This window comes from Bufo gargarizans, chromosome 6, assembly GCF_014858855.1.
Source record: "Bufo gargarizans isolate SCDJY-AF-19 chromosome 6, ASM1485885v1, whole genome shotgun sequence".
Taxonomy (NCBI): domain Eukaryota; kingdom Metazoa; phylum Chordata; class Amphibia; order Anura; family Bufonidae; genus Bufo; species Bufo gargarizans.
Window position 1 is genome coordinate 240,229,417 of NC_058085.1, and position 13,486 is coordinate 240,242,902.

A 13,486-nucleotide genomic window follows, 5' to 3' on the forward strand; every position below is an offset into this window, starting at 1 on the left:
ATTTAACTCAAGGTATCAGTGAGTATGTGGATCAGATTTTAAGACCTTTTGTCACCAGCCTCCCGTCTTATATTAGGGACACGAAAGACCTTCTCTTGAAAATTAATGATATGGTACTAACACCAAATACCATCCTGGCAAGCTTGGATGTTGAATCTTTATACAGTAACATACAACATGCACTAGGTATAAAAGCTACAAAAAAATTATTGAGCACTAAAAGCAGTAACTTTGCACAGCATAATCACTTAGTACTTTCTATGTTAGAATTTATTTTAGAGCACAATTATTTTATTTTTCAGGGTAAAATATGCCAACAAACAAATGGTATGGATACGTCATGTGCACCCACTTATGCAAACCTTTTTTTAGGGTGGTGGGAGGATAATTTAGTTTTTGCGGATGGGATGTCGTCATATACCTGCCACATCATTTTTGGGGCAGGTATATTGACGACATACTCATCTCCTGGGATGGCGGTAAATCACTTTTTCACGAATTCACCCAAGCTCTTAATGATAATTGCATAGGAATGAAATTTACGTATGAGATTCAGGAGAGGGAAATAGTGTTCCTAGATTTAAAGATCAAAATTACAGAAGATGGACATCTGAATACCGAGATACATAGGAAACCGACCTCTACTAATAGCTATTTGCATTGCTCCAGTTGGCATCCTACACCTCTGAAGAGGGGTATACCCACTGGCTAATATTTGAGGGCTCGGCGGAACTGCTCAGATGAAGCCTCTTTCATGGGAGAAAGTGGACAACTACGGGAGAGATTCAAAAAGAGGGGGTATCCTATAGCCCCCATCAAAAGAGCCTTTAATAGGGCCAAGACCACTGATAGAGAGGACTTACTTAAAACAACTTCTATAAAAAAAGAATGAGATCATCAGATGCATTGGCACTTTTGACGGATACAACAAAGAAATTTGTCGTATTTTGGAAAAGTACTTGCACATTATCCAGACAGACAGAGATTTAAAATCAGTACTCACCCCAAATCCGAGTATCACTTATAGGAGAGGTCCTAATTTGAAGGACCAACTGGTCCACAGCCATCTGAAAGAAATAAAAACGGAAAATACATTATCAAGAGCCAAATATAGTGGGTCAACTCCACGCAGAGACTGTTCATTTTGTAAATATATCCCCCGTATTAAAAAATTAATTAACCCTGGAGACAGGAAGGAATATAATATCAGAGAATTGATCACATGTAAAACCACAGGGGTTGTATATATAGCATCGTGTCCTTGCCCTATGTTATATGTTGGCAAGACCACACAGGAGCTAAGACGCCGTATCTCGGGCCACCTGAGCTCTATTGAGACGGGAAAAGACACCCCAATCGCAAGACATATCAAATATGTACATAAGAATAAAACATCAGTCTTGCGTTTTTGGGGTATCGAAAAATTAAATCTAGGCCCTAGAGGTGGCAACCTAGATAGGAAACTCCTGCAGTGTGAAGCACGGTGGATAGACAGACTGAACACAATGAGCCCCAATGGTCTCAATGAAGACTTCTCCTTTACAACATTTATATGAATAGAGTTGGAGACACACCATCCTCAATGCTGTAAATATGCCATGTGTATATACGAATGCATTTAAATTATATGAAATTATTTAGCTCTCCTTTTTCAGTAATAAATAATATATTTTTGAATAATAATAGGTAATTAACACATCAAAATATAGAAGTTGAGAACCAATAAGGCAGAAATATCCGTGAGTATATGACAGATGTATAGTACAGACAATCCCAATTGGGTCATAAAACCTATGCAGCAATGACATAGGAATAGTGACACCTATTATTTACAGGAATTTTAAGTTATGAGGTTTTTTCAGTAGTATATAGGACAATGGCTAAATCTTTACAAAGTTTCCTTCCAGTCTGGGCTGGACCGATAAATAGGACTAATAACATGGGACATCTATAATTTTATGTAAAATATCTGCCACTAAAATCAGTCCTTAAATATCTATTGAAACCCTCAAAGGAGTAAAGATCTACTTTGGGCTCAGGTTCACCTATGTACTTGATCTAGGAGGGGGTATAAATGTGCCCCAGTGTATATCAGTATCGAGCGGACACCCTGAATCCAAGTTTAATGTATACCTGTAATAGTACCTTGTTCCAAATAATCTAAGTCCCGACGCATGCGCAAAGAGCGTCTTTGAGCTCCACTTTTAAAGTTCTGACGCATGCCCAGTGGGAATCGGGAACCAGACAAGCCGATGTCTAAGCATAAGCGCAGGCGCATAGGGCCCCCTTGGAATTGACCTCTACTAGGTGACATCATAACGGAGAGACGGAGCGGTGATTGGCCCGAGTGACGCCGACAACACGAGTGTTTAGATCCTGATTGGGTAAGATGGTTTGATGACCCGTCCCAGGATTATAAAGCATATCGCATAGCAAACACTCGTGTTGCCTGTAGCTCCATTCCCCTGAAGACGCCGCCGTGTGCGGTGAAGCATGTCGGGGGAGCTGCGTCGTATTACATTTTAAGAATATGTTAGGGATAGTTGATCTGTAGCACTGTGACCTGCAGACGCAGCGCGCTTCAGATCATATTACAAGGGTAGTATAGATATAGCTGGCTGAGCTGACAGTGAATAGATTGCTATACTATTCCAGCAGGATTATTTATTTAAATATTGATTGACATAGCGCAAAAGCTGATCAGCCAATATATCGTGCGAATGATAGTTTACAGTCTGGTGAGAGATAACACCAGCTGATAATCTAAAGTGAAACAAGTTTTAGAAGATACATTATATCAAATTGAATAAACATCATTCACAAAAGGATACAACTCTCATATAGCTAGTACATAGTGACACTGTCACAAAAATCTACCTCTTGTACTCTATTCCCCTCCATATATATTTTTAAAGCACTCTCAACAGTCTTTTTTTCTTTTTTGTGTATTGTGTATGTGAATAAATAATACAAGTTATGTTTTAAACATAGACCAGAAACAGGAATTATTAGTCCTATGACTATTGGATTATAACCAGATACTACCTCTACTCTATTTTTGAATCCACTCTTGGTTTTGGCTGCAATGATTGCATGAATGTATTTACTGATTGATCAGTTCAGTAGAAAGTAGCAGTGTCCAAAGCAACCACAAAAGGATACTGTTGCTGCAATAAACCTAACAGAAATTATTAAGAGCAGAAACGACCAGAGTAGAGAACAGCCACAAAGGCACAACTATAACCAAGAGAAATAGTCAGGAAAGGACCACAGAAATGCATGTATAATCCAGAAGTAATCTTATAAGAGAAGCAGCTACAAAGGGCACGGCTAACTATCGCAATAAATAAATCAATCAATACCGGAAATAACCACAAGAGGGCAATGCTGTCTAAGAGCTTTGTAAAGATCTCACTAGGGTGAGCTATAAGCAATGCATTTTGGGATTTGTAGTCCTGGCGTCCAAAGCGATACTAAAAGTAGCAAGATACACACTGCAGAGGTTGTGTGGAACGCATAAACCGGAAGTGCTTGATCGGTGGAAGCTGTGGTTCCCGGGTTAGGCAGCTGGAGACTTGGAATGAAAATACGCGTTACTGCTGTTGTCACTGAGCCCGCTTGCGTCATTATGTGAAGTAGGGTCACGTGACTGGTTATTTGTAATTAGGTGCGAAGTAGTTCTGGAGGATGTCCTTCAGTAATATTTTATTAACCCCTTCACCCCTCCCCTTTAAATACATTTCATATATGGTTATGTTCTAGGTATAGATGTGACTCCAGGAGACTGAAGAAATGGCTGGGCAGTAAAGGAGTTCTGTAACTTCAGGTATCAGAAGTCTTCTCATCCTTATTATGGGTTCTCAGGTCCAGTCTTAGAAGTGTGACACCATCTATGGATTCTCCTCCTAACTCGCCAAGAATGGACAAGGAGGTCCCGAGGCCCATGATGGGCAGAATTCTAAACTTATCCTTGAAGATCATCTACCTGCTGACTGGAGAGGTGAGGGATTCTGGGAGGTATGTCACATGTCCTCCCTCCTACCTCTAGGACAGTGATGGCGAACCTATGGCACGGGTGCCAGAGGCGCCACTCAGAGCCCTCTCTGTGGGCATCGGCACCCTGGAAAAACTCTATGGTGTACCAACATGCCTTAGACTTTTCCTGCCATTCATCAGTGCAGGGCGCACTATGAACAGTACAGGCAGCGCACTGAATGCAGGCAGGCGATTATAGCTAAATGATAAAGTACATGGAAGATAAACTATATTGGACTGTAGTATTCAGGTTAGATTTCTGTGTTGGCACTTTGCGATAAATAAAAAGGGGTTTTGGGTTGCAGTTTGGGCACTCGGTCTCTAAAAGGTTAACCATCACTGCTCTAGGATATGACTGGAGAGGTGAGAGATTCTGGGAGTTATGTAACGTGTCCTCCCTCTTACCTCTATCTAGGATATGAACGGAGAAGTAAGGGATTCTGGGAATTATGTCACATGATCTCCCATTTACCTCTAAGGTATAATTGGGGAGGTGAGGCAGACCACGCAGCAGCTATGGGGGCCGCAGTGAACCAAAGGCCCTGCCCCCTAATTACACTCATTACTGTCCAGCTCCAGTAAAGTATCCCTATTATCAGTGGAGAAAACTAAAGGACCTGTGATGATGTAATTACAGGTCCTGTACATCTAGTAAAGGAACTGCACAAAGAATGATGTAGTTCCCAGGTTAGATCGGAGCATCTGCCAGGACATGTCATGACATCATCATAGGCCCTGTACATCTAGTAAGGGAACTGCACAGAGCATCATCACAGGTCCTTCAACCCCCAACAGCATGGAGAAAACCCTCAGGATGATCTAGCATAGAGACTAGAGTAGAGTGGTATAAGGAGGTCCTCCTCCTTTCTCTTCATCCCCCCACCTTTCCCTATTTTTACTCATATCTCACATATATACTGCTGCAGACATTTGAAACCAATATTACCTTGTGTACCTCACACCATAATGTATAACTGACCACATATATATATACACATTGCACTATTATACCTTGTACTTCTCACATCAGACAATCCAGACACAGTTACCACTAGGGAATAAACGCTTAGGCCTCATTAACAAATACGTGGATTTTCACGGACCACGGTCCGTGAAAACCCGTCCTGCTGAGTTCATGGCGTCATTGGTTGATATGATGCTGTGCGCTTTGTGCCGCCGACGCTGTACAGTAATACACTCATATGATCTATACAAGTGTATTACTGTAAAGCATCAGGAAGCGCACGGTGTCTTAGCAACCTATGACACTGTGCGCTCCTGCACTCAGCAGGACGGGTTTTCACAGACCGTGGTCCGTGAAAATCCACGTATTGTGAATGTGGCCTTAGGGCAGAGTTTATCATCCCCTCTGCACTTGCCACTTTCCAAAGCAGCGAGCGGTGAGGTGCTGGAGTAGGCAGTCCATTAAATGCATTATAATCTAGGCCAAGGAGCTGGCGTAGATTATAGCGGAGATCTACACCAGCTCCCTTCCTGGTGTACATCTACTCTTTGTTGCATGGACCTGCACAGATGCGGCACAAGTAATTGAGCTGCATCTAATGCAAGCAGGGGAGAGATTAACGTCCCCTTAACCCCTAGAGGACATCCAAGTACATGTAATGTATGTGGTCTGGTAAATGACTCCGTCTTGAACTGGTTAAACCGTTTCATTATATTTTGTTGGGCTTGTAGGGATTTTTTGACAGTCATAATATGAAGCCATTACAGTGTGCCAGTGAAAATGACTTTTTCATGTGTGTGTATATTCATGGTATATTTGTGTGTGGTTTTATCATTACACAGGATTATGGACCCCAGAGGAAGTCTTGGGAGGAATTTGCAGATAGTGGTCATTCCTGTGCAGCACGTAGACTAAGAAGCTCTTGGAGTCCCGTTAATGAGCTTAAGATCTTGAAACTCGCCAACATGATCACTGAGTTGCTAACTGGAGAGGTGAGCAATGCTGGGACATTATACAGTAATGCTCTGAAGGTATCTGGATAATAAATGGATTATTGTGTGTCAGGTGTCTGTAAGGTGGCACAGTGTTGCTGTGTATTTCTCCATGGATGAGTGGGAGTATTTAGAAGGACACAAGGATCTATACAAGGATATCATGGAGAATCACCAGACAATTACATTACTTGGTAAGTGGACACCTCATCATTCTTCGTGTACGCTATTCCACAAGATAGCACGCATGCTGACTTATCCATCTCTAGTAGTAGTCCTAGTATTGGTTGCACATGTAGCCTGTCTGAAAAGCTAAGTTTGAATATACAGTTAGAGAAAAGTCTTATACTGGATTGTGTGGAGGCACAGATCTGGAGAAGGGTACAAAAAGGTTTTGCTCCACTGAAAGTCCTCAAGAGCACAGTGGCCTCCATAATTCTTAAATGGAAGAAGTTAGCTAAAACCAGGACTCTTCCTAGAGCTGGCCACCCCGCCTAACTAAGTAATTGGGAGAGAAAGGCCTTAGTAAGACAGGTGACCATGAACCAAATGGGCATTCTGGCTGAGCTTCAAAGATCCTGTGTGGAGATGGAAGAAACTTCCAAAAGGCCAATCATCACTGCAGCTCTCCAATAATCTGGTCTTTATGGCAGAATGGCTAGAAAGAAGATTGTCCTCAGTAAAAGACACATGCCGGGCTTGAGTTTGCAAAAAGCACCTAAAAGATTCTCTGGTCTCATGAAACCTGAGACTGTGAGAAACAAGATTCTCTGGTCGCATGAAACCAAAATTTAACTTTCTGGCCTCAATTCTTAGTGGCATGTCTGGAGGAAAGTAGGCAACGCTCTTCACCTGCCCGATATCATTTGTACAGTGAATCATGGTGGTGGCAGCATCATGCTGTGGGGCTATTTTCAGTGGCTGGGGCAGGGAGACTGGTCAGAGTTGAGGTAAAGCTGAATGCAGAAAAGTACAGCGATATTAATGAAACCCTGATCCAGTGTGCTCTGGACCTCAAAATCGGCCAAAGGTTCACCTGCCAACAATCACTCTAAGCACACAGCCAAGACAACACAGAAAATTGTTAGACCCCCAAACAATTAGATAAATATAGTTAACAAAAAGCGTGAATTTTGTTTTTAAAAACTGTAGCACGTGTACATTATGCAGTGTAAAATGTGAGACTGAACAGCTCAGAGAGAGATTTTAAAGTAATGCTTCCCGGTTTTATGGGAAGATGCATTGGGCATGATGGGAGCAGCTTAACAGGACGTTTAGCGCTGACAAAGATCAAGTGAATGAGAGCTGAGCTTCTGTCTACCTTCTGCTTCCAGATCTGTCCACTTTTTAGTGTCGGGCACTGGTGGCTGCACAATACAACTGACTGGTGCGGGTTTCTGATGGTTATCTAAAGAATAGCTAATCAATATCTACAGACTGGAAGACTCCTTTAACCACCGAAATCCTGCATCTGTAAAGGAATATCTACTTGACCTTATAAGTAACACAAACCTGGCTCTTTACATATAGTTTCAGGCCACTGTAAATGTAATAACTATTTTATTTATTTTCATTTAGGATGTGGCAACACGGTGACTTTGGCACAACACGTCACATAGCCAGAGATCACACTGTAACGCTCCCCACTTTGCAACTAATGAAAATGAATGGGGTTGTATTACAACCCTCAAATTGCCACAACAGGACATTCACAAGAAATCCTGCTGCTGTCTTTAACATTAAGAGAAGGGAGGAGAACCACCAAAAGCTAGGTGAAGAACTTACACTCTGCTGAAGCAAATCATAGAACATTTTTATTGAACAATTTGGAAATTTTCCTAATTTTGCATTCAGAAAACAGGTGAATAATAAAAAATAATCAGTACAGAGGTTTCCATAGCTTTATAATAATGATGATGATGATACTTAATATTATTATCACTTGTAAATTGCCTACAATCAATCATCCATAAATATTTTGGTGATCTGCATGCATGGAAGTAAATCCACCTGTTTCTAAGGTGTCAGGCTATGTTCATAGGTGTGGTTTGGTGCTGAAAAAACACATCTTCCATGGATTTGGGCCACTAATAAACCTGCATGAAATCCCCCAGATTCATCACATACAGTATAATGGTGTGGCTATACCACCGAGTACTACATTGGGAGCGATCCGGGGCATTATCTAGGCTTGTCTTCTGTAACATCATGTGATGTGCTTTTGGAGTGGAGCAATGCAACGAGCATCAGGGCGATCAGAAGGATGCACATGATAAGTAAGTTGCATAGTATAGGTAAGCCCTTACCTTTCCTATCATTTAAGGTTTACCTAAGTCAATCTAAGAGGCACTTTTACAACAGCATCATTAAGTTGATACTTTTTCCCATAAAATGATTTATTGACTGATATCTGCTCTGTTCTACCCCTGGAGGCCTGGATAAAGCAGGAAGGAACACTATACACATCTAAGGATCTGTAAGTAGCTCCCCTGCCAAATCTGTTCTATTCCTGGACTCTATATTTGTCTGTCCATTAATTCCCAATCATTGCACACATACAATAAAGACCATGCTGAATGCTGGGAGTACTTCCAATATAGCATTCCCAGGGAAGTATTTATGTCCATTAGGGCTGAAACGATTCATCGATGTAATCGAGGCAAAAAATCCTCGATGCAGTTTTTCTGCATCAAGGATTCGTTTAAATCACATAACCACGGAGCGTGAGTGAACTGAAGCTTCTCACTCACCGCTCCGTGGTCTCCCGTCGGCACCGCGATGCAGGACCTTGTGTTCACACATCGTCAGCGCGCTGGCTGACGCTGTGTGAAACATGAGGTCCTCAGTGCATGCTGGGATGAAGAACCGTCTCCTGCGGACTCCATGTGTCGCGCACTCTGCACTGAAAGGTAAGTATAAAGTTAGCAGAGGAGGGGGGGCACCTGTAATTTGTCATGGGGAAATGGGGGCACCTGTGATTTGGCATGGGCTGGGGGAAATGGGGGCACCTGTGATTTGGCATGGGGAAATGGGGCATCTGTGATTTGGCATGTATAAAGTTATTGGCGGGGGTGGGCACCTGTGATTTGGCATCTATAACATTGAAGTGGCTGATCTGTTGTAGTGGGGGACATAGTGGATGTCATAGGAGGGACTGGGGAAGGGGGACATCATGGCAGTCTAGATGGCATGGAGGGGCTGATGGAAGTGCCATCATGGTGGCACCGGGGGACATGGCATGGAGGGGCTACTGATCTTATGGCACTGGGGGACATGGTGGATCGTATAGGAGGCACTGGGGAAGGGGGACATCCTGGCAATCTGGATGGAGGAGCTGATGGCAGTGCCATCATGGGGGTACTGGGGAACATGGCATGGAGGGGCTGCTGATCTGATGGCACTGGGGGACATGGTGGATTGTATAGGAGGCACTGGGGAAGGGGGACATCCTTGCAATCTGGATGGAGGGGCTGATGGCAGTGCCATCATGGGGGCACTGGGGGACATGGCATGGAGGGGCTGCTGATCTGATGGCACAGGAGGCACTGGTAAAGGGGGACATTTTTATAAAGCAATACGTTATTTTAAGAAGTTTTTTCTTATTAGATTATTCGATTTATCGTAAAAATGAATCAATAGAATACTCAATTACTTAAATAATCGTTTACTGCAGCCCTATTGTCCATGTATTTTTTTTCTGCAGCATGTGATTCCTGTGCATAATGTTATAAAGTAGTTTACTCCACCAGTTCCCTCACCCGGACACATCTGTACTTGACCTAAGCCAAAAGCTAAAGGGGTTTTCCAACCTAACACTTGTGATATCAACATCTGTTCAAGACCCTGGTAAGGGCTCATGCACACAAGCATGTGCAGTGCATTGGGGACTGCAAATTGCGCTCCCCAATGCACGACACCGTTCATGTGGCCTGCGCTGGTGGATGCAGACCCATTCAAATTGAAGCTCCATATTGCTTCTTTGACCTTCCGCTCTATATCTTCCGGATTGTGGACCCATTCAATGTGGCTGCTAGATAAGTGGCTGCATACCCACAGTCGCTGCCATTTAAAGTGTATTCTGTTTTGGCATCCATAGGTGTCGCAGCAGTCAGTCCCTACCAAACATACTCTTATGGTATATGTAGATTAAAGTGTTTTTTGTGTAAATGTCTCAAACATGCAGAATGATATTCCCACTTGTTGAGCATTTGGGCAAGAACTGGTCATTGTAAGGTGAAAATGATGTTCAAGTAATCTTTCTGACATGCTGGATTATTTCCATGCAATAATCATCTTCGTCTTTTCCTTTTGTCATAGAAGAAGGAAGTATTTTGTTTACCATTGAGGACGGGCAGATGTTTTACTGACAGTCATTGTCTGTACGACATCTCTCTGTCTGTGGCCAACCAGAGATTTAGAGAGGTAAGTATGGTTTTGTTTTTATAGTGTGGTCTACTGTGGCACTATTTAACATCTGCCACATATTACAATTTGTCTCCTCCCCCAATCTCCTCTACTAAAATGCCTCTCTGAAGCCTTTTCCACACTTCAGTCAGTACTGATATTCATTAAGCACCGTGTTTTTCTGTTTTTCTCTCTTAACAGATATCACTGAAACTGAAGAAATACCTGAACGTTCCCACAACACTGTTCCTTTCTCAGAATTTTTGACTGATGATGATAGAAATGTTCAGACTGCACAATGCAGAACGGATGAAGCAGCCATGATCAAGAGTCTCGAAAATGTTATAGAAGATCCAGCTTCTTGTGAAGAAAGTTGCATTACCAATTTTAACATGTACACCCCCACACATCACTTAGAGAAATATCCATCTCACCACACTAAGGATACATTGTTTCCAGGTGAACAAGTAATTCTCATGAACGCTAACATTTCTTCCCCCACACATCATATACCACAAGACGCATCTATTAATATTAAGGAGGAATCCCTCTCATGTGATGTTGAAACTTTCTCAGACAGCGATGCCTACTCACCCATTGACCATATACAGTATTCACCTTCTGGTAATAAAGAAGACTATGCCTTGTGTGAATATGCTTGTATTCCGGCAAGCAAGCCACAAACTGTGACTAAACCCCAAGAGTGTTCTGAATGTCACATGTGTTTTACAAGTATGATAGGATTTTTAGAACATCAGTTAATTCACACAAAGGAAAAATCCTATATTTGCCCAGAATGCAAGAAATCGTTTGCCAATGATTCAGAATTTATTTTACATTTGAGGTTTCACCAAGGAGACAAGAAGTTTGCATGTGCCGAATGTGGGAAGAGTTTCAAGAGAAGGACACATCTTTCCATGCATGAGAAGATCCACACAGGAGAGAAACCATACTCGTGCAAAGAATGTGGCAAATGTTTTATTCGACACTCTTATTTCATCATCCACCAAAGAATCCACACTGGAGAGAAGCCATATTCTTGTTCAGAATGTCATAAGTGTTTTACCAGCAAACCAGAACTGGTGAGCCACCAGAGGATCCATACAGGAGAAAAGCCATTTCTCTGCACTGAATGTGGGAAATGCTTTAATAGCAACAAAAGTTTGTATCGGCACCGAATGAGTCACACAGGGGAAAGGCCGTTTCCTTGCGCTCAATGTGGGAAAAGTTTCACCAGCAGGAGGAACCTTAATACACACTTAAGAAGCCACACAGGGGAAAAGCCATTCTCTTGTGACCAGTGTGGAAAGTTTTTTACCTGTAAAAGAAATCTCCAGGCTCATCAGAGACTCCACACAGGAGAAAAACCATTCTGTTGTGCTGCCTGCAGGATGAGGTTTACCAATAAACCACAACTTGTGCGTCATCAACAAGCTCATATACATCATACTACAAGTGTTTTTAAAGAAGAAATTTTTATGACAGTGGTGGATGATCAGTAAGTCAGCACACAACAAGCTTAAAAGTAATACATTGCACATGGTCATACTGTCTGTCGCCTCTTGGATTTGATATGAAGTACAAACTTCATTTTGTTGTCCTAAACTAATTGAAGATGTTTTATCTCATTGAATGTTACCTTCTGCAAGGCAATGTTGAGTTATAGAATAAACTGTGCAACAGGTTCATCTGCAGAGATAAAGACTGAGCTTTGCATGGCAGTTTAATGTTGATCGACAATAATACTCCGTTAGGGCTTATGCACACGACGGTGATTGGCCTGGCAGTCTGTGTGTCTGACGGATCTCCCGGGTCTACCATGGCTCCCCTGAACTGAACTGATCGCATCATAAAACACTAAGATACAGCCAGTTCAGTGCAGGGGAGCCGCAGTCGGCCTGGGAGATCTGGCGGACACACAGACCGCACTTCCCGGCCCAATCACAGTCGTGTGCATGAGCCATTAAAAACAGAAAAGGTCATTGTAGAGTAACTCTGACATTTGTGTAACTTTACATTGAAAACATCACTGCCTGTAGTTTTTACAACATTAAATCAAATGTGTTTTTAATAAAGGCATTTCCAGCCGTTTACATTCTTTATAAATGGCTTCCTATGGTAAAAAATAATATCTTACCGATCCTCCATTGCTTCTGTTCTTTTGCCGTATGGCACTTGGGTGGCCTCTGGTTATCTCAGCATGCAGAAAGGGCTGTTTAGCTCATTGCTGGCTGAGGTTGGTGACCATTGGGGGAACCTTGTAGTATTGTAACAATAGGGACTGGTAAGGTGATATTGGCAGATTTTATTATTTTACTAAATCGAGAACTTAAAAAAAACAAAAAACTATCTGACAGTGTCATTAACCGCTGCTTAGGTAATACCTATTTTTATTTATGGCCTCATCTGAAATTATTGCATTTTTGCTTTAAGGAGTAACTCCAGTCAAAGAAAAAACGTATAAAGAACATCCTTGGTGAATCTGCAGTCTTAAAGGGCTTCTGTCAGCCCACTAAACAGTTTTTGTTTTGGTTAATAATAATCCCTACACTGCGAGCTTTGCATACATAAGCTAAATATTCATTTTGGTTCAGTAGAATTTGATAAAAAGCTATTTTTATAATATGTAAATTACCTTGCTACCAGCAAGTAGGGCGGCTACTTGCTGGTAGCAGCCGCATCCTCCGATCCTAATGACGCCCCCTCCGCATTGTGATTGACAGGGCCAGGGAACGGAATCGTTCTCTGCTGGCCCTGTTTGAATTCCAAATCTCGCGCCTGCGCCGTACCTGTCTTTAATCGGCGCAGGCGCACTGAGAGGCGGCCGCTCTCTCGGCCACTCCATCCTCAATGCGCCTGCGCCGGGTGTAGATGTGACGTCATCGGCGCAGGCGCATTGAGGTGCTAAGTCTGCCTTTTCCAAAGCACATTTCGGGCAGGCAGTAAGGAAATTCACATCCCCTGGTCTCCTGGGAAATGTGAAGGCATAGATGGCCGAATGGATTAATCGCAAGTGAGACTCTCGCCACACCTCGCATGGAACAGCCCTGCACACTCTAAGCCACCCCTGCAGAATTTTGTCAGGTGCGAC

The 13,486-nt window shown here is 42.6% G+C and overlaps 1 protein-coding gene across 3 annotated transcripts; it reads left to right on the top strand.

The window, feature by feature from the left end:
- Nucleotides 1-3,529: 3,529 nt before the first annotated feature.
- On the top strand, nt 3,530-12,940 carry LOC122941343 (zinc finger protein 501-like). Of its 3 annotated transcripts, none has more exons than XM_044298486.1 (5): nt 3,530-3,667; nt 3,763-4,000; nt 5,842-5,991; nt 6,065-6,185; nt 10,597-12,940. In XM_044298486.1, exons 2-5 carry the CDS (start codon nt 3,893-3,895, stop codon nt 11,895-11,897), a joined length of 1,680 nt encoding a protein of 559 aa, XP_044154421.1. In that variant the 5' UTR covers nt 3,530-3,667; nt 3,763-3,892; the 3' UTR covers nt 11,898-12,940. The 3 variants fall into 3 exon arrangements, with proteins under 3 accessions (XP_044154421.1, XP_044154424.1, XP_044154422.1); XM_044298489.1 differs by having other exon boundaries at nt 6,076-6,185; XM_044298487.1 differs by having other exon boundaries at nt 3,763-3,826.
- Nucleotides 12,941-13,486: the final 546 nt, after the last annotated feature.